At 40.0% G+C, this 21617-nt stretch overlaps 1 protein-coding gene across 18 annotated transcripts in view; it reads left to right on the forward strand.

The window, feature by feature from the left end:
* ARHGAP15 (Rho GTPase activating protein 15) overlaps window positions 1–21617 on the forward strand; it is a 368006-nt gene that overhangs the window by 175659 nt on the left and 170730 nt on the right. For all 18 annotated transcript variants that reach the window (XM_083494613.1, XM_083494624.1, XM_083494616.1 and 15 more), the window contains 2 exons: window positions 12281–12379; window positions 14664–14790. In XM_083494613.1, coding sequence (XP_083350739.1) covers window positions 12281–12379; window positions 14664–14790 — 226 coding nt within the window. The remainder of the gene's footprint in view (window positions 1–12280; window positions 12380–14663; window positions 14791–21617) is intronic.

A 21617-nucleotide genomic window follows, 5' to 3' on the forward strand; every position in this document is an offset into this window, starting at 1 on the left:
CCTCCCCTAATGATCTTCTACTGCTGCAAACCTTGCACATACTAATATTTAGAGATGGACAGATCAGTCTCTTTCCAGTCCATGCCAAGTTTGCATATATTCATTGATAAGTTCGTTCTGTCCCATTTCCACGTTTACATGATTTTTTTTATTAAAAAAAACCGCAGCCAGATTTCTACTTAAATAATATAACACATGGGTAGGCAAACTAAGGCCCAGGGGCTGGATCCGGCCCAATCACCTTCTAAATCCAGGCTGCAGACGATCTAGGAATCAGCATGTTTTTACATGAGTAGAAAGTGCTCTTTTATTTAAAATGCATCTCTAGCTTATTTGTGGGGCCTGCCTGGTGTTTTGACATGAGTAGAATGTGTGCTTGTATTTAAAATCCATCTCTGGGTTATTTGTGGGGTATAGAAATTCGTTCATTCCCCCCCCCCAAAAAAAAATATAGTCTGGCCCCCCACAAGGTCTGAGGGACAGTGAACTGGCCCCTTGCTGAAAAAGTATGCTGACCCCTGATTTAACACTTATTTAAGTACACACTTTTTCTCAAAATACATATTTAAGTAAGGATTTACTCTCAGTACACTCATTTATGAATTTATTTGTTTCAAACACATTATTTTTATGCATTTTGTTACATGCTCTGAGTAAAGAACTGTATCACAAAATTAGGATAAGTGCAAAATCCAAATAATAAGTTCTTATCCTCATACTAGTCTGGTAGATGTTGATCTGGTTAGTCTGCGTCAGGATTCCTTGAAATGAAATTCCTCAGCGAGCCCTACTAATACCTCCCTCCCTCTTTGACGACAATGCTGACATAACTCAGTGCCAAAGTTTGCTGTTTGAATAGATGCTAATACAGGTGTCCTAGATAAAAGGCACTTTGCATGTGGAAATAAAATGTATGCAAGGCAAATACGCTACTCACATATATTGCATTTCATATGGTGATTTATTGCCAGGATGGACTTTTCATACAGCAATAGCCCCTAGCTTTAGTAATATGTTGAGGAAGGCACAATCCTCCTGCCAGCTCTTTTGGGGAACATGTGAACTCTGACCTGCATTTTCAGGTTATAGAACTCGAAGAGCAGTGGCCTGGTATTTGGTTTCATTGGGCAGTTATAAGGGCTGCATTTTTGGGAATAGGTGGCTGACATGCATGCCTTGTACCTATAATTCCACTTAGACAAAAGCTTTCTTCCGTATTATCTTTGACACTTACACTGTTCCAATCCTGTTCTAGCTCTCTTTCCAGGCTGAGTGAAAGGATATGCTTGATAATTTCAATGTGGGCTCATGTCACGGTCATGCTGTTTTATTGTGAATCTCATGTAAATGTTAATTTCACCAGGTTATGTTTGCAGTGGAAAATCATTTACACATCTCTAGTCAAAAGCATGATTGATAAGGAGAGAATTGGCTTTTTCAACTCTCCCCCCCCACCGCCCACCGAGCATGTCTCCTGTATCAACAGGACCTTTTCAGTTTTATTGTGGTTTTTGTTGTTTTTTTAATGTCCAAATGCAATTATTTATAGTGGCAAAGAATAAGAGATTTCTGAATTCACATGCAGGTGAGATTGCAATGTGATCCTGTATAACACATTAAGAAGCAGTACAACCTAGCAATTTCAAGTTAGGGATTTAGTTATTTATTTATTTAGTGCATCCTAGAGCCCTATACAAGGGACATGGGTGGTGCTGTGGGTTAAACCACAGAGCCTAGGACTTGCTGATCAGAAGGTTGGCGGTCGAATCCCCGCGACGGGGTGAGCTCCCGTTGCTCGGTCCCTGTTCCTGCCAACCTAGCAGTTCGAAAGCATGTCAAAGTGCAAGTAGATAAATAGGTACCGCTCCGGCGGGAAGGTAAACGGTGTCTCCGTGCGCTGCTCTGGTTCGCCAGAAGCGGCTTAGTCATGCTGGTCACATGACCTGGAAGCTGTATGCCGGCTCCCTCGGCCAATAAAGCGAGATGAGTGCCGCAACCCCAGAGTCGGCCACGACTGGACCTAATGGTCAGGGGTCCCTTTACCTTTTAGAGCCCTATACAGGTTAACTAAACATGTGAGAAGGGTAGAGACAGGGGGTGCACTAGCTCTGCCTGCCATTCTCATTGTCCTCTACATGTTCAAGGGTAACTGACAGCAGCGAGGAAGCTTCCTGTCCTTGCAGTGGCTTTTATGCATTTTGGAACGCTGGAAAATTCCAAGCCAATAAAGTTTCATTTGAATTCACACTGGTAATATGCATGGAACAAGACCATGAGCCTTAGTTCAGAGAGATTTTGAACCCGTTATGCCAGTGTCCCTCTGGACCAAGGCGATGCCCTCCTCTGGCACTGAGGACTACAGCTAAGAAGCCTGAATGGAAGGACAGTCTCCTCTGTTCTGTGGTTGTCATTGACTGCTGAAGCATCCAATACCCCTTTAAATGATGAGGCTCCTTTCACAGAAGGCAGAGCTAGCAACTTAAACAGAACTGCAGCTTCTACTTAAGTCTTAAGGCATAGTCTGAGGATGAGTGCTGCTCTTCTAGAGGTGCCTGTCCTTGATCATTGCTCAAAACAGAACAGGTTATGGGTCTGGTTTGATGATTTTGTTTTGGCTTTGGGCCCAGTTGCCAGAAATGGCCAAAGGAGTTACTTTCCTCCTAACACATATTGTTAGCAGTACCCCTCAGGTGAATAGATAGATGCCACCTTGAAGGTCTTCTCTGGGCTCCTCACCCAGATTGATTCCCTACCCTTCCAGCTTCTCCCTGATACTAGTTTTTCTTTTTCTTTTGAGAGTTGGCAATTGAATTAGTGTTACAGTTAAGACTAAACAGACCTCCTACTCTTGTTCTTACCTGGATTAATATTAACTTTAGCTGGAAGATGTTCAGGCTGCTGTTCTTATTTTAGCCATACAGTATTTCTCTACAAACACATAATTATTTTAGACAGTTATTATTTTAGTATACAAGAAACCCACTTGAAACCAGTGCAAATAAACGTGTGCAGTTCTAAAGTTAGCAAGTGTTCTTCTTCTTAGTGCAAGTCAAAACAAAGCAATTCCTAAATGTTTGATAAATGTTTGTTGTCCTGGCCAAATGCAAAAAAATAAAATAAAAAATACCATAATATCGGGGGTTCTCTCTTTCTCTGATATATGGAGTACAGTGGACAGCCAGGTTGTGAACATGATCCGTGCGGGAGGCATGTTTGCAACTCGCAGCGCTGTGTCTGCGCATGCACGGGTCACGATTCTGCGCTTCTGCGCATGCGCAAAGCACGATTTAGTGCTTCTGCGCATGTGCAAGCGCCGAAACCCAGAAGTAACCTGTTCTGGTACTTCTGGGTTCGGCGCAGTACGCAACCCAAAAATGCGAAACCTGAAGCATCTGTAACCCAAGATATGACTGTATATATATTAGCAAGGGAACATATTTTCAGAAGAAGAAAATGCTAAAGAGTAAAACCCTAAACAAATCCAGAGTGGAGTCCCTAAGACAATTGGATGACCTTGTACACCTCCTTCCAGCAATTCCTGCAGCCAAGCTAGTGCCAAACACATTGCTCTACCACATCAGCAAGGCCTAGAGGGGGGTCATGTTGTCTGGGCAGCCCAGGACCTTCATACACGCTGCCCACCCATCATTTTTACTTAACCCCTGGAGGTGTACTCCATTGTCTCTCAAGACAGACGGATGCCAATGGACAAATAATACCAAGCAGCAGTACATTCAGTTACCTGTAGGCAGTCAGATGGGTGGGGTACAAATAATAACTGAGGCTGTGGGGGAACTGGGGCAGGGAGGAGTCCTCACTTGCACAACCACCAGCGGTACTAACAGCCTCATGAATATCTAAGTGAGGAAAATGTACAAGAATGCATCCCATTAGGGAAATGCATCCCATTAGGGAAATTGCATACAAAAGTGTATATTATACAGGGCTGGTGAATTTTCATGAGAAGTTTAAAATAATAATGATGATGATGATGATTTTTAAAAATTGCAAACTGATGTGAAACTGTGGCAAACTGAACAATGAGAAAGTGAGAGAATCCGAAATTGTCAAATTTATTAAGCATAAGAGCTTTGGGTTTCCTTGTCTCTTGCACTAGTGCAGGGGTCTGCAACCTTTAAGACAAAAAGAGCCACTTGGACCCATTTTCGAAGGGAAAAAAAACTGGGAGCCGCAAAACCATTGCGACATTTAAAACAAATATATCTCTGGAGCCGCGATCTGACAGCGGGCGGAAAGGTGACGTCGGGACGGTGTGTGACTAACGCATGCATCGCCCCCATGCGACGTCACAGCCAGTACAGCGCCCGCCACAGTGGGGAGTGTCGGGGCGCACAATGCGCCTCCTCCCCTCGCTAGTATCCGCCCCGGAGCCGCGGCAAAGATGTAAAAGAGCCACATGCGGCTCCGGAGCCACGGGTTGCAGACCCCTGCATTAGTGTGATGCAGCACAGCAGGAAATATTCTTAAACATATGAGCTGGGAATACTGGCAGCCCTGAAACTTTCTAATTTTCTCATGAATCTGAAGTTCCACTTTGGAGGAAATTATTATGCCATACAAGTCAGTGTTATAGGAGCACTCTGGACAAAATTATTTGGGTATCAAAGGTTCAACTCAATTTCAATTAAATGCTCTTCTTTTGTGAATTTGACCCCAGTCCTTGCAGTGTTAAACTCACTTGAGATCTACTGGTGAATTTAGTTCAAACATTTGTTTTCTTTCCATTAAATAACAAATTGCTTTGATAGGCAGGTTGATTTGATATGATGGCACCACTGAGATTTCCAGCAATTTTGCATTCAGATCAATCATGCTAAGAGACACAGAAACATGCACTGTAAACACCGGCATATTAATACCATCCCATTATTATTTTTTTAATAGCAGGGAAAGTTGCAGCAATGCAGGCAATATTTGTTGGGTGTTTTATACAGCAATATTTATCCTGTTTAAACTAATTTTACAGAGTTGGAAAAAGCAGGTTAATTATAACACAAGGTTCAACATCTTTAGATATGTATAACATTTTCTGTTCCTTAAAACAAATATTCCCCATGAAAATATAAAACATTTTTTTTCTGACTTGCAAAGTTTTTGCAGTCTATCATTTAAATTACTTAAATAAAGGGAGCCTTAGTACTCCCAAAAGCTGAGAATATAACACCCTCCATGCATATTAGCTTGATCTTCTTGACAGACCAGAAAAGTGTTTGTGTGTGCCAATTAAAACAAAAATGGATCCCTAGTGGCTTGTTCCTCACACAACTTCTGAAGACTGCTATCATTGTTTGCTGGGGTAACCCTGGATAGGGCTGCTATCCAAAGTAAACAAACTTTTCAAAACTTTCTTGACAGATGGGGGTTACAAATGCATTTTAATAAGAGAGTTGCCAAAGCAACATTTTTTTTTTAAAAAAATATTTTTACAATGAGCATATATTTACTTAACATCTAGCAACATTGGGGGATACAAGGCAGATACATTCTCACAAAATGTTTCAACTAGCAGGATTTCCCCCCTCTTTCTTGGAAGCCTAGTTAGGAAGTTTTTATTCAAACTGATACTTTAGCCATTTCTTCTTCTTTTTTTTAAAAAAAATGTCAGCTAGCCTGGACTCGTCAGAAGGAATTATTGAAAGTTACCAATGTAAGACTATCATCTGAGACAGACATTCTGCCTGATAATCTCTTTTTTCCTTTCTTTCTTTTTGAAGAATGTGTGTCCATAAACACCTTTGAGTACTCTTCAATAATTTAACACTCTTCATCTGGTACAAAATATCATATTATGAAATGGAGTGGGGGACTGCAGTTGAAATGGGACTTACTTTATTTGATTTATTTACATGTGCCGAACATTAGACTTAACCATATTATAGTGAAACACAAACATATATATTTTTAATACAACGTTCCCTCCACCTCAGCTCTTTCATTCAACCTAAACTTTGTAAAAAACAACAACAACAAACAGGGTTATCAGGAGTGGGTAGAATGTATATTATTTCCAGTGGTACACTTGCTTTTGACATGTTTTTAAAAACTGAAAAATCCCTATCTTTATTTTAATTCAATTCAAATGTAATTCAAACAAAATTAATTAAATGACTAAGGAGGCTCAAAACCAAATTAATTAAATGGCTATGTGTCTCGAAACTTTATTTTAATTAGACCTTGTTTCTATTCACCAAGGGTGTGGTAGACACATCTTGCTGCAGCTGGTTTTGCATGTACTTATTTTTAACTGGTGGTCCATGTAACTATACCACATAAAATAAAATGAATTATTATTCTAGCCTCTTTAAAAAAGAAAAAAAAAGGTTTTATAATCAAAAGGAAGTTGATGTGAAAAGGGATGGCAGAGATGGAATCCAGGAGTGAAAACAAGACTGGAGGAATCACATGACTAGACTGGCAACTGTTCTTGGGGAAAATAATGACAAATTCAACATATTTACTTGGTACCGTCTTGCTTTGACTGTTCAGTGTCTATATCATGATTTAGAAGTGTGCTGTGAAAAATACATTAATCAGTAAAGGTAAAGGTAAAGGGACCCCTGACCATTAGGTCCAGTCGTGACCGACTCTGGGGTTGCAGCGCTCATCTCGCTTTACTGGCCGAGGAAGCCGGCGTACAGGTCATGTGGCCAGCATGACTAAGCCGCTTCTGGTGAATGAGAGCAGCACATGGAAATGCCGTTTACCTTCCTGCCGCAGCGGTACCTATTTATCTACTTGCACCGGCGTGCTTTCGAACTGCTAGGTTGGCAGGAGCAGGGTCCGAGCAACAGGAGCTCACCGCATCACGGGGATTCAAACTGCCAACCTTCTGATCGGCAAGTCCTAGGCTCTGTGGTTTAACCCACAGTGCCACCTGCGTCCCTTACATTAATCAGTAATGATGCATAATTCACCATCCAGAGGAACTTGACCTTCATCAATCTATATCTATATCTATATCTATATCTATATCTATATCTATATCTATATCTATATCTATATCTATATCTATATCTATATCTATATCTATATCTATATCTATATCTATATCTATATCTATATATCATCTATATCATCATCTATATCATAATCTATATCTATATCATCTATATCTATATCTATATCTATATCTATATCTATATCTATATCTATATCTATATCATCTATGATGTTTGGTTCTTAAGGTTGCCAACAAAAGTTTGACGGTATACAGGATTTTCTGTAAGAAAGCAGGGCTTCAGAACCCTAGTAGCTTCTCTCCTTTCCAGTTTGACAAGCAGAATAAATAACAGAATAAATTGTACACTTCATTTGCATAATTCATTTGGATCACAGAACTTTAATTGCTTTGGAAATTTGGAGAGGGGTACACAGAAAGCCCATTTCTAAGACTGGACTGAAAGCCCATCAAAACTTAAGGAGAAAAGAAGACCTATAGGAGATAAAAGCAAACACACCACTGCAGCAAATATCAAATACTAGGCCAGGTTTTGGCACAAGCTGTTTATTGAGGCTTGTGTGATGAGTGCTGGGGACAGTCTCACCACTTCTCCACCCAAATTGACAACAAAGGGGATCGCTGAATACCAGTTGGTGGGTAGCAACTGCAAGTGTTGCTGCATTTGTGTCATGCCTGTGGGCATCCTATAGGCCTTTTGGTTGACCACTGTGGGGAACAGGATGCTGAACTTAGATGCCTTTGGTCTGATCCAGTAGGATTCTTCTTATATTCTTCTGGTCAGAGGAATAAAAGCTGGTCTGTGTCATGGCTTGCTGTATCTTTTCTATTATTCTGGTTCTGCGTCTCTTCTTCCCATATGAAACAGGAAAAGGAATGTGCAGAAATGTAATACTGGCAAGCACTTCACCAAAACCAAGCAAGGATTCACAGTTGGGTGATTTCTTCTGGTTTTACCTTTGCTTCTCTCATAGCTGCATCACTGTTCTTTTATCCCTGGAAAAATGAACTGAAGGGGGTGTTGTTGTTTTTTGATTTAGTTAAAAGTTTGTTGGCATAAACAGTGTTTATGAACTGAAAGTTGAAGAGGATGGGGAAAGCTAGCTGAGAGAGAGCGTGTGTGTCATCGTTGGTCAATATCAATATTGTGTGCAACTTACAGGCGCTCCAATTCAAAATTTCTCCCTGCTTTCCCGCCTGGCTTTCTCTGTTTGATTTGGAATGGGAGGAGGAAGATCTGGGGCCAGAAGTAATACAATTGGTGACATTGACATGCGCACCAGTTTACATTGGACCTACTGCTGAGAATGCTTGAATCCAGTTTACAAATATGTGGCAGCTATTTCATTTCAGTTCTTGGAATAGATATCACTGCCAACATTTCAAGAGCTTTTCAGGAAGCAAAGGCATGGTACAGAATCCAGCCCATTAATTTACTTTTCTCCTCAAACTGACACAGTGAGTCAGTGGCAGAGGCTGAAGGAGGACACACGAATCCTGACTCAGAACCACCTGCTTGAACTAATGCCTAAATTAAAGTATCAGGACTGCACAAATCCTTCATTCCTTTGAGCTAGCTACTACTGTGAGCACTGGCTCATAATGCCACTTTAAATAAGTTTTCTCTTTTAGAGTGTGTGTCTTGAAAATGGAATGCATGCAAAAGGAAGGGTTGTTTTGTTTTTTGAGATCTTAAATAAGAAAGCAACAGAAGCAAAACAGAGGGCAGCAGCTTTTCTGGAGACTTTGAGGGGGAAAATCCCTTTTGTATTTCTGTAGTCCTTGTTTTATTTTAATTTTTCTTATCCATGGCTGATATGCTCAAAATTGCCTTCATGGGGAGACTGTTTGGTTGCTGTTGTTGTTTATTACATTGTTTAGGACTGCAGTGGTAAATTGTTGCAGCCAAATCTGGCACCCACCCACCCTGAATTATATTCCCATTGGTTTTAACAATGCTATTGTTAGAAATGCAAATATGGTTTAACAATTCCTTCCAAGAACTTTTTAATCAGGAATTCTAAGTAGGAAATATATAGAAGTGGGTTAAAAAAAACCCTACAGTTTAATGCAATTCGCCAAACCAAAGTCTTTGGAAATGCTTTCCTCTGAATGTCTAGGACAGAGCAGAACAAAGTCAATTACTGACTGTAATTAAGAAGTGGATGCATATAAACTGTAGAGAGCAGTAGCAGTCTTCTTGAAAGTGTTTAGTAACTCTGAAGATTACAGAGAAAGAGACTTGAACTGTATCTCGAATAGCAAGTATTTTGAATGAATTCACTTCTTCCTGTTCTATGATCTACTTTTGCTGATATATTCATACATCACCGATTATATATGATTATTACAAACAGCACATTAAGACGAAGACTCTTTCAAAATGAATGTTGCTTTGGTCTTGTTAGCACTGAAGTATCTCTTTTACATATCATAAGGGTACAAATGTTTATGCAATGCTGAAATACTTGTATTTTAATAAAGCTCAAATTTACTCAACGGAAGAGTGAACTATGTTGCTTCCTTCTTAAGCCTTCAAAATAAAGTCACTCTAATTACGTGTGTTGCTTTTACTTTGAAAATATTGTTTCTTGTAATAATTTAAGTGGTGGTTTGTTTGTACTGGAAGAGATGCACTAGATTGGATTGACCATTGTGTTTAGTCTAATTCATGTCTCTCACCGCACATTAATACATTTGTAGTATCATATAAAACAGTTGAAACCTACCCAAAATTAAAATTTGTAAACTTGAAAAGTGTTAGTGATAGGTTCCATCAGTTAGTTACCTTTGTACTGTTGCTGTGACAGAAGTTGCTGCATCCTGCAAAATATATGTGTTTTATTTCTGACCATCAGCGTCCTATGAAATATAATGGATGTTCCTTACATGCATGTATCTCAGGTCTATATAATATAATGGGTGTCTCTTATTTAGGTCAGCTTAGATTTTTAGCTCTTAGAAATATCTGGGAACACCTGTCATAGGCAACAGCTGTTATAAGTTGTACACACAGCCTATTATTTGGGAAGAGAACATAATCAAACAGGGTGGGATGACTAGTTTCTTGCCTAGAAATATTATGTGTGGAATTCCAACTATTCATTGTGTTGGGTTTCTCCCACACTTGGAAAACCATTTATTATTTCAAATATCCATATAGATGGATCCTATAGAAGTTTACTAAGAAATAAACCTCACTGTGTTGTAAGACATACTCCAGGTAAGTGTGCAAAAGATTGCAGCCCTAGCCCCTTATTTACTTAGAGGCAGTGGAGAATCTGGAAAAAATAATGACCAAGGGGAAGAAGTGCAACAGACTTTTAATACAGAATCACCTCTCAGCTTTGGGCTATTAACATCTTAAATGCTGCAGTGATATGTCCCAGTTTAAGTTACAGTGGTACCTCGGGTTACAAACACCTTGGGTTACAGACACTTCAGGTTACAGACGCTTCAGGTTACAGACTCCACTAACCCGGAAGTAGTGCCTCGGATTAAGAACTTTTCCTCAGGATGAGGACAGAAATTGCGCGTCGGCGGCAGCAGTGGAGGCCCGATTAGCTAAAGTGGTACCTCAGGTTAAGAATGGACCTCTGGAACAAATTAAGTTCGTAACCAGAGGTACCACTGTACAGTTATTACTTTCTCTTGTGCCATTAATTGGAACTTGCCCTCAAGTTGAGAACAATCAGTAAAACTTTAGCAAGCATTGGCACGGGAAGATGACACGAAGTGGAGAAAACAGATTCGTAGTTGATTAAAATGAGCTAATTGAAATAAATAAATAAATAAATAGTATAAATATAAAGCATTACTTCAAAAGATGCTCCTAGGATCAACACATATGGAATGAAGTAGTACCTGATTATCATTATAAGAGTTAGCTCATTGCACCTTACAATTCTCTGAGATGCCAGGAAAATGCCACCCCTAGATAAATGATCACCACCCTGGCATCAGTGTTCAATTATTTTGTTATATGGATCAGCCCTGTCTCAACCCCACCCCTTCTCATCATCCATGCAGTAAATAAACACAAACGTTGTGGTAAGGATCAGATTCTTCTATTATGGGAAGGATATTTTATGCAGAATCCTCATATGTACTGTAACATGCCCTAAAGTCTTTATTGTGTATTCCACATGGCTTTTAAAATTTTTAGTTATATGGGTATAGCCTGTACATTTCTGACATTATGTCTGTTCATTTTTAAAATGAACTAGTTCTAGTTCACCTTCTCAAAAGAAGAACTGGTTCCAGTTCATTTTACGAAACAAGCTAGTTCAGCTCAAATTCATCCAAATGAACTTTTTATAAAAAGTTGATCTAGTGGTTCAGCAGTGGAAACTGCTAGCACATTTCCAAAGCTAAGCAGGGTTTGGTATGGTTTCAAATTGGAGGGGTGACCACATATTGAGATTACTGCAGTACAGGGGCTTGAACTAGATAACCTCGGGGTCTCTTCCAACTCTACAATTCTGTGATTTTATTAATCATCCTTGGTTTAAAAAAAACACACACCAAATGAGCATTCGGAATTTTACCAGCTGCAATGCTGAATTATGAAGTAAAACAAGGCCCATACACAAGTAATAAGATGTCTGACAGACATAATGTCAACAGGTGAAGCCTTCCTTGTAATTTTATTCTGCTCATCCTGTTTTATTTGTGCCAGCCACAAAGGCAAAATGCAGTATTCACTTTGTTCCTGCAGTTGTAGTTTTGCTTAGCAACAGTGATTAAATGACTAAGCAACCTTAGCAACAGCAGTGCCTCCATCTCTGCCTAATAAGCCTTAGAAAGTTGGCTTTATGTTTTGCTTTCTAACCTTCTTTATACATTTTCAATTAACTTATTTTAAAAAGAAAGAAAGCTAAAAACACAGGCATCCTGCTGCAAGGGGAGGGGAATGAATGAATGTGAAGATGAGCTAGAAATCATTCAGAGTTTTACCACGAAATGAACTTAATTCACCTTTAGTTCACTCAGCAATTATCCAAATCAGCGATTTTTGAACTACTTTAGTGAACTTCATTAAACTGAACTAGTTAATTCCAAGCACTGAAAATCATCTACTTGGAAAGTTCACTTTCCAATGGGGATTGTTTCAAGAGTAAGTACTGTAGGCTTCCTACATTCCTACATTCTGGATTTGTCCTAAATGCCATAATTATAGAAACAGTGGCATTAAAAAATGGCAAGCTATTGAAACATTTGTGTTTCTCAAATGAATTACATGAAAAGAAAAAGTGTGTCTCACACAGTTTGCTTACCTATGATTTTCCCATTGTCATTTAGATCACAACAGCATCCGGAAATGAGGTCCTTCTTCACTCAGATATTGACTTCATCATACTGGAGTGGTTCAATGCTATAAAAAATGTAATTGACAGATTGGTATGTATTTGTTTTGGCTATTGATAAAAAGTATCATGGAGCAATGCATGTACTTACACATCTAAGCAAGTTTTAAAGCAAGTGAACTTAATAATGTGAACCCCCCCCTTTAAATCACTATATGAATGTGTGTGTGAAGACCTATATGCATTTCTTAATGCTATAAATAAATAAATATTCCAGATAAAAAGTGTTGCTGGACTAAAATGCAGTTTGATTCTATCCTAAGACAGAATGGTGCATTTATTGCTGTGAAATAATGACAACACTGGTTTACTGTGGGTTGTAAAAGCACACAAGCGCTTAATAACTAATGAATTTTTACATTTTCTATTTATGCTATCTACAGTATATAATCTTTCATATGACTATTAATACGTATGAGTCTTTTTATGCATTTTCATATTATTTATTTGCCAGAATGGCACTAGAAAATATTCTGATGTATCTGATTGTTGTTACTCCTTTCTTTCTCACTGGTATTTTAGGAATGTATTTCCTGACAACCATTTTAATTGCCTCTCCCTCCCAATTTCTATTTATGCCACCACCACCCCTCATGTGCATTTGAACGTACTTAGTATAAACTTCACTTTTCAACTCTCCTAATTATGCTAGAACTATTTGTGCAGCATGTATCCTTTTTGCCCTTGTTCGCTGCATTTTTCAATAGAACTTGTTGCGAGCGGTTTGGAGGCATTTTGATGTCCAATCTACACACCTCTTTTAAAGCCCTAATAGTGAGACAAATGAATAAGAATCGTAAAACATCTTGAAACTCAAAATGCCAAGGCAATCCTATGTGATGATATTATCTCAAAAGGCTTTAAATACAGTGTACTGCAGTGCCTATCTATAAATTACATTAATAACAAGATTAGCCATCATGTGTGTCTTTCTTTAAAAAAAAAATGCATGCAAGGCATGGGAAGTGATAGCCTGTGGTACTGTAGGATGCAGTGAGGGAAGATTTAAGCGAGGGGTCAGCAAACTTTTTCAGCAGGGGGCCGGTCCACTGTCCCTCAGACCTTGTGGGAGGGGGGCAGGACTATATTTGGGGGGGGGGAATGAACAAATTCTTTTGCCAACAAATAACCCAGAGATGCATTTTAAATACAAGCACACATTCTACTCATGTCAAAACGCCAGGCAGGCCCCACAAATAACCCAGAGATGCATTTTAAATAAAAGGACACTTTCTACTCATGTAAAAACATGCTGATTCCTGGATCGTCTGCAAGTATTGTTTATGTGGACACTTGAGTAATGAAACCTCAATTTTGTACTGAACATATGGAGTATTTTTAAAGCAAAACAGAAGCCATATTATAAATTAATTTATAGTTCTATCTTATAATGCTTACTTGGAAGTAAGTTGTGCTGTGTTCTGTGGACTTATTACCCAGTAAATGAGTCCTGGATTATAGTCTTAGTCGTAGAACAGGAGTGGAGAACCTTTTTAGCCTGGTGGGCTAGATCTTTATTGCCCAACTTACCTACCTGTCAGTCATTTGAAATCATGATGATGCCAAAAGTTAATCCAAGGAGTGCAGGGAGGGGTCTGCTTCTCCAACACATTCCCTGCAGGACAGAAGGCCTTTAATGCAGTAGAGCAAGGTTTCCCAAACTTGGGTCTCCAGCTCTTTTTGGACAACAATTCCCACCATTCCTGACCACTGGTCCTGCTAGCTAGGGATGAAGGGAGTTGTAGTCCAAAAACAGCTGGAGTTGGGAAACTCTGCAGTAGGGGAACTGGCAGATGACTTTGCTATAGCAACACTTCCCGCATTCTGGATCAACCTTCTGCAACAACCCCACCCCCAAGTGTGAGAATTGACATTGGTTATTTCAGCAAGAAGGGGGAATCAGCAAAAATTACGTAACTTCCCCCTCTACCAGTGGAAGCATACCCTAAACAGACCTTTACTCAGAGCATACTCCCACTAGCAGGAATGAACTCAGGGTCCAACCCACAGACAGGGGAGAAAAATCTTCTCATAGTTTGGTATTTTCAAATAAAAGTGCCCAACTTTTATATAGCAGTCCCCCATGTATTTTCATTTCTAATTTTTATTTGCAGAATCAAAACCCACTTATAAGTATCACAATTTTAGCAGCATTGTGCTGAACAGATCTTGTACCATACTTTTCAAAACTTTAAATATTTATTTTGTCAACATAGGATAAACGTATTTTAGTTTTCTTGGTCTCTGTTTCCTTTCAGTCAGACATTTTAAATCAAGCATATTGTTCCATATATTTCTTTATCATTTTTCTCTTCTAGCCCAAAGAGAAGACTAACAAGTCAAGGAAAAATGAGTTCAAGCTTGCAAGATCCTCTAGCTCTGAACTGCTGAGCAGCTTTGAGGCTGAATCTAAGGAGCCAAAGGCAGAAAACAGAAGGTCTTTGAGTAAGTCCCTCTTATGTATATTTAAAGAAATATTACATCATAGCATGCTTATTGTAATGCAATTCAGGCAGCTATCTGAGTGATTTGGAGGACATCCAAAACATTTGTGCAAGAAGAGAATTGGATCAACGAGAGTACTTTTTCATATAGTGCATTAGCATGGAACTATGAGAGAACTTAAAACTGGTTTAGATGATATATTGGCTGGCCTCTGCAAATAACTCTTTATGCAAGAGGTCTACAGGCCTGAACAGTGTAATGGCGAGGGGCACGATTTTCATGACCTTGTGACTTCTCCTGCATGAAAAGAAAAATCAGAAGCATGTTTCTTTTGCAAATATTAATCTGACTGAACCACCTCATAGAGAATGTGAAAAGCAAAGAGTTTTAGATAACCAAAGTGGAAGCAGTTGGGCCAACACAATTCATATTATTCATATTTAGCCAATGGCTCGTAACCCTAATTCTGTTGTAATACTTGGAAGTCCAAATACTTGGAAAAAACTGTGTGTTGAGCTGAAGGATGAAATTCCCATAACCAGTTGGATTTAAAAATTAAGGCTTGCCTATCTCCTCCAGATCAGCTCATGAGGATCAGGAATCCCTTCAAATGGGCATAGGATGGTTGTAGAGTCTTCAATGGGAGGAGGAAACTGGGTAAAAACTGCTTTTGTTTCCACAAGTCTGAATCCCTGCCAAAGTTTCTGGTCAAGACAGATGATTTCACTTACATCTTCTTTCATGCATTTCAGTGTTACTATCCAAGGTTCTTCCCTTGATTCCAGGCACTGCAATGGCCATCTTCAACTTCCTTCCTTCCTTCCTTTATTTGTTGTATCACCATGGACAGGTAGCCTTACTGCCGAAGGGGTTTGCATGAAAGAATAATAATCTTTTAAAGACAAAATGTGGGATGGCATGCAGTGGAGCAAACTTCAGTTCAGAAAAAAAATGGTATAACATATTGGAATGCCAGAAGTCCATGGAGGAGGGTAGCCTTCATGTGTTCAATGAAACTTTTTATGCTTTTTAAAATAATAATAATAATAATAATAATAATAATAATAATAATAATAATACGCTATGCAAAGACTTAAGCCACGGCCTGAGTGCAAGATTGAGGGGTTGCCTGGTTTCTAACACAATGCTTGTTAAAAAACAACTCCTCAAAACTAAAACAGCACATTCAGTAGTTCACAAAATGTTGCTGGTATATAGATGTTAACCAGCTTGTTATATATCTTGTTAACCAGCGAGGACATGGTGACTTTTCACTAAGTGATCCTGTCACTTGCACAACCAAAGTCAACACAGCTCTCATTGTGTCGGTTATCACACACTGCCTGGGGGATTCTAAGAGACACCTAGCAGTCTATTGTGGGATGCTGGACTAGGTAACCCTTGGCCTGATTGAGCAAAATTCTTCTTAAGTTTTTAAAGCACATGGAATTCAATCTCTCCTGGTGTTCCCGTAGGGGTCGTGTCATGGCCCTAGCCCCCAACCCAGGCTTCAGGCAAGATCAACACCCCTAGATTCCTTTAACGGAATACCCTTAAGCTTGGAGGGGCAGGTGATGGCCACACCTCCCCTTCCCCATCACAAGGTCAAACAATGCCTAACCACAACCCTAACAAAGTTGTGATGATTGCTACGAGGTAGGCAAAAACCACATGGCCAGTGCCAATTTGCCAAGTGGAAAAATTCCTACCAGGCCCCTCAACGGCGACCAACCGAGGTCCATAGCAAGGCCAGTGCCTAAACCTGCAAAATAGGGAGGGTGATTGAGGAAGCGAGCCAAAGAGGAAGCCCTCTGGCTCGCTCCTCCGATTTAAACGGTCCTGGCCATGCCCCCCTGACCATGGCCGGGACCCCTGGGCAAGGGGGGACAAAATCCCCCACCCCTGGCAGGTAGTGGGTGACCACGTGGTCCACTGCAACTCCTCCCCACTGGGAAGTGGAGCGAATTTGCATGTCAGGACCCTGCAGCCACCCCCTCGTTGGGAAATAACACACACAAGGACACGGATATTAGGTTTATGTTATTGGGAAAATTTGGCCACAACTTTATTGATTACAGAATGGGAGCGGTATTGGCTTAGGCATTGAATGGACCCGACTATATCTGGCTCCTGCCCGATGCACAGGAAGTCTGGTAAGGGTAAACCACCGGAAGGCCCCAGTCCTAAAAGAGTAGGCAGCATATTCCCTAGCCGGAAGCCCACAAGCTTCAATAGCTTTGCGCATCACACTAGTAAACTGCTGTCTTGCAAGACGTGACCCATCCTCGTGTACTAGGAAAGGGCCATAACCAGGGGGCCTAAGGTCCAGAAACTTTTTTGTGTCCTTTACGGGGCAGGGACCACTTTTCATGGTTGCCATCAGCCGAACCAAGGCACCCTTTCCTTTCTGGTCTGTTTTTGAGCGACGGATGCGAAGCACCAACATTGAATCTGAAAGCTGAATATCATCAAGATGCAGGCTCGCCTTCATGCACTACTTCACCAACTCTTAGGGATCTTAGCTTAAGATCCCTGATGGGTTGACCAAAGGTCCATCTAGCCCAGCATTCTGTTTCCAGCACTGTCGAGTCAAATGCCACTGTTGAACTCATAATTGCAAGCAGGATATGAATACAACAGCCTTCCTGAGTTGTTTGCCCCCGGCTTTCAAATGTTATCTAACTGGTACATGTAGGTCCCAGTTAGCTATACCTGAGATGATAAGTAATTTGGATATAAATAGCCAAATAAACAGATTTAATTTCCAGCGAAAAGGCATCAGTGTACTCAATGTCCCAAAATTATACATCTATGTAGAAATAATATGGAATATATTTATTACTTTAGCAAGCATGTCTTTTTCTAGATTGTACATATTGGATTGTAAATCTTAGCTTTGGTAGAACTCCTTATATCATTGCTTTATTCAACCCTAGTTAAAAATGGCTCATGGTGAACAGACACAATCCAAGGGCCTCTACCTCTTTGCCATTTTTTGGGGCAAAATGCCAGTAAGCTGTCTCACCATTTGTTGTTGTCTTTTATGCTTCTTGGCATCATAAATCTAACATCTCTTCAGTAATGATTTAGAAGACAGATCAAGTTCCCACCAATGATATAAAGTTAGCATACAACCCAGCACTTGAACTACAAAAAGTTCTGAGGGTCCCCTGTCGTGCTTAAACTTTGTGTTTAGAAGTAGAAACAATCCAACGTGAAATCCGACTGATTTAAGCTTTGTGTGTGTTTAAATAGTATAGACTGAGTTGCCTTACAAATATGTATTTGGAATTTTCTTCCAGCCCCTTGAGACTCAGTAATTATGTGGAATTAGAAAAATGTTAGCATGTGCTTACTTATTCGTAGTCAAAGCACAAACTGTATTGTCAGTTTTCTGCCTTTGGCTTTCTATGCCCTTAATGTTCACACCAGTATCGTCGCCAGAATTATCGGCAGCCAGAGCCAAAATTGCTTTAAAAAGGCATGAGAACTGGTAATGACATGTTGTTAGCAGTTAACAGGTGGTCGTTCCATTGTCCAGTTTGACTGCGGAGCACAAAGACGGTATGTTACAGTATTTGCAATGAGGGCATTGCAAAAGGTGTTTAAAAAATTGAAATGCATTTCTGTGGTGTTCATGTTATTTGCTCTTCTCTGCAAACTAAACAAATATATACATTTAAATTATTATTATTATTATTATTATTATGAGTGATGTCCAAGTTATACCCAGAGGAGATCCACTGAAATCAATGGGCTACAATTTTAATGGGCCTACTCTGATGTATATCACCTAATTATTATTGTTTACATTTAAACTGAAGCAAACCATGGAACTGAAATAATTAGTAAGGAAGATTCTCATTTAAGGTAGGAAATATGCTTTGCACAACTCAAACCACTTTTGGAGTTAATTCTTTTCAATGTTATGGTCCTGGTATAGCAAACTACTGTGATATAGGCTTTTCCTTGGTGGCTGTCAAAGGATGCAGTATATTTCAGCACCGTCTACAATTCAGCAATCTTCAAACTACAAGAGCATTGGGGTTTGCATTATCTGTTGTAGATCAGTTCACATCCCCTGTGAGCATGAAGTCTTACAATGCCGATCCTTGCAGTTTTCTGGATCACTGTCACATTTTGTATGTTTGTATGCTGCACCTCTTCTTCATCAGGCATGATGCTGCATAATGCTAGGGAATGAAGAGGAAAATTTAAAAAGTACCAAAAATAGGCTGATGTTATAACCATAAAGTCAGCTGATAGTAGACAATGTTCCATGTTGGTGATAGAGACTCTCTGTCTACTCCAGCAGTCTGAATTTTTCATTTGGGGCAGATCTGGGTTACAAGCCAGACTTTCTCACATGTGAGGAGCAACCATTCCTTCTTCATCCTCCAGTCCTAGATGTGCAGCCTGATACCTCTTATTCCTCCTTCTAATTTCTGTTCCTTGTATATCCATAAGTAAAACAGCTAGATGCATTATTTTTTTAAATGAGGCAGCCTAGGACGGAGGTATGTCCTCACAGATTATGTACCCATTCCGTTGCTGGTTGTTTCTTTCAGGCCACGTCAGGGTTCATAATATTGCATGAATGCTGCTTGATTCTCGGACTCTTTCAAGAGAAGGTGCCATGGACTTTTATGTTTCCTGCACTCAATATTCTCATCATTGCTTAACTGTGGACTGGAAACAGTGTTGTCCCTTAACAATGGTACAAGTCTAGTGCAGGGAGTGCCTGCTGAGGGGTGGGATTCCTGCTGTTGCATATACCCCCAGTTGAATTTGGACATCTCTGTTTTAGTGTACTCCCCCCCCCCAATGTGGGGGGCAAGTCAGTGCTCCTGAATGATCGTCTTATTCACCTGGTTCTCCTGATCCAGCAGTAGCACACTTAACGTTTGAAGCAATCATACCCATCACAAATTATTATTATTATTAGTAGTAGTAGTAGTAGTACCCCGCCCATCTGGCTGGGTTTCCCCAGCCACACTCGGCAGCTTCCAACAAAGATTTAAAATACATTAAAATGTCACACATTAAAAACTTCCCTAAACAGGACTGCCTTCAGATGTCTTCAAAATATCAGGTAGTTGTTTATCTCTTTGACATCTGATGGGAGGGCGTTCCACAGGGCGGGTGCCATTACCGAAAAGGCCCTCTGCCTGGGTCCCTGTATCTTTGCTTCTTGCAGTGAGGGAACCGCCATAAGGTCCTCAGCGCTGGACCTCAGTGTCTGGGCAGAACGATGGGGGTGGAAATGCTCCTTCAGGTATACTGGGCTGAGGCAGTTATGGGCTTTAAAGGTCAACACCAACACTTTGAATTGTGCTCAGAAACGTACTGGGAGCCAATGTAGTTCTTCAGGACCAGTGTTATATGGTCTCGGCAGCCACTCCCAGTCACCAGTCTAGCTGCCACATTCTGGATTAGTTGTAGTTTCCGGGTCACCTTCAAAGGTAGCCCCACATAGAGCGCATTGCAGTAGTCCAAGCGGGAGATAACTAGAGCATGCACCACTCTGGCGACACTAATCATTCTTTACAATTGGGCTGTATTTAACATTTCATGAGTATGTGGGGTTGGCTGTTATACCATGACATAATTTTTTATTATGTCTTGTGTTAGTCTTGTGCCCTCTTATTTGTTGGTCAGTGGTATTGATACATGGGTACCATCTTTACCGATATTGTTCATCTGGTGCTCCTTCATAAAAGTTACCACAGCGACATGGGAGTGGTCTGTTCTACAGATGCTCCTATGATGCCACAGAAGACACCTCATTATACATTCTCTCCCCATGCAAGATGATTGGCCCTGTAAAACTCACTGCAGCAGTCATCTGTTGGGCAGGTGTAGACACACAGATTCATGCAGCCCCTTGCTATGCATAAGGGTCTCTGGATCAAGACCATTATGTTATGATGCTACCTATCTCCTCAATCTGGAAAATGGTGGCAATTTAGATTGTATTGGTAGCTTTTAAATTAAGGGATCCACTTCCTCATTCCCGCTTCCAGCTTGATTATTTCTCTGTCATTTATTATTTGATGCAATCACTAATAATTACAGCAGAATAATAGCACTCCCCAGTATTCTTTTCATTGCAGTTTTTGATAATATTAGTTTGAATATAATAATATTTTAAAATAGCATCCATTTAAACGTTTGGCAGAGAAAACTCGTATTTGTTCACTTAATTCGCTTTTATTGAACCATCTAAATTTTAAGACATAATAATGTTAGATATTAATCTTCTCTGGGTAAGATCATTACATTTTCCTTTACCTAATAGAATAGCAGGCTCATTACAGAACCATGTGAACTTAACACTAATCATTCTTTACAATTGGGCTGTACTTAACATTTCATGAGTATGTGGGGTTGGCTATTACACCATGACATAAAAAGTTATTAGTCTTGTGCCCTCTTTATTTGTTGGTCAGTGGTATTGATACATGGGTACAATCTTTACCAATATTGTACAGAGAAGGTGGCAAGTTGCCATTTTTGTGACAGTAGCTATTTTGAATTTTCCAAAATTCAAAAAAGACCTCAGAACAGGACTTTGGAACAAGGCAGGAGAATGGTGGCTGTTTTCATTATCTTTCCCTCTTCACCTAGCTGCCCATTCTCTTATACCCTGCAACATGATTCTATGATTTCTCTGATGAAAGTAGGGACATACTATTCCACTATTATTATTGTTATTATTATTATTATTACTGCTGCTGCTGCTACTACTACTACTATTACTATTTATACTCCACCCATCTTATTGGGTTGCCCCACCCATTCCGGGTGGCTACCAGCATATACAAAAA

Source organism: Podarcis liolepis, assembly GCF_965112155.1.
Source record: "Podarcis liolepis genome assembly, chromosome: 1".
Classification (NCBI taxonomy): domain Eukaryota; kingdom Metazoa; phylum Chordata; class Lepidosauria; order Squamata; family Lacertidae; genus Podarcis; species Podarcis liolepis.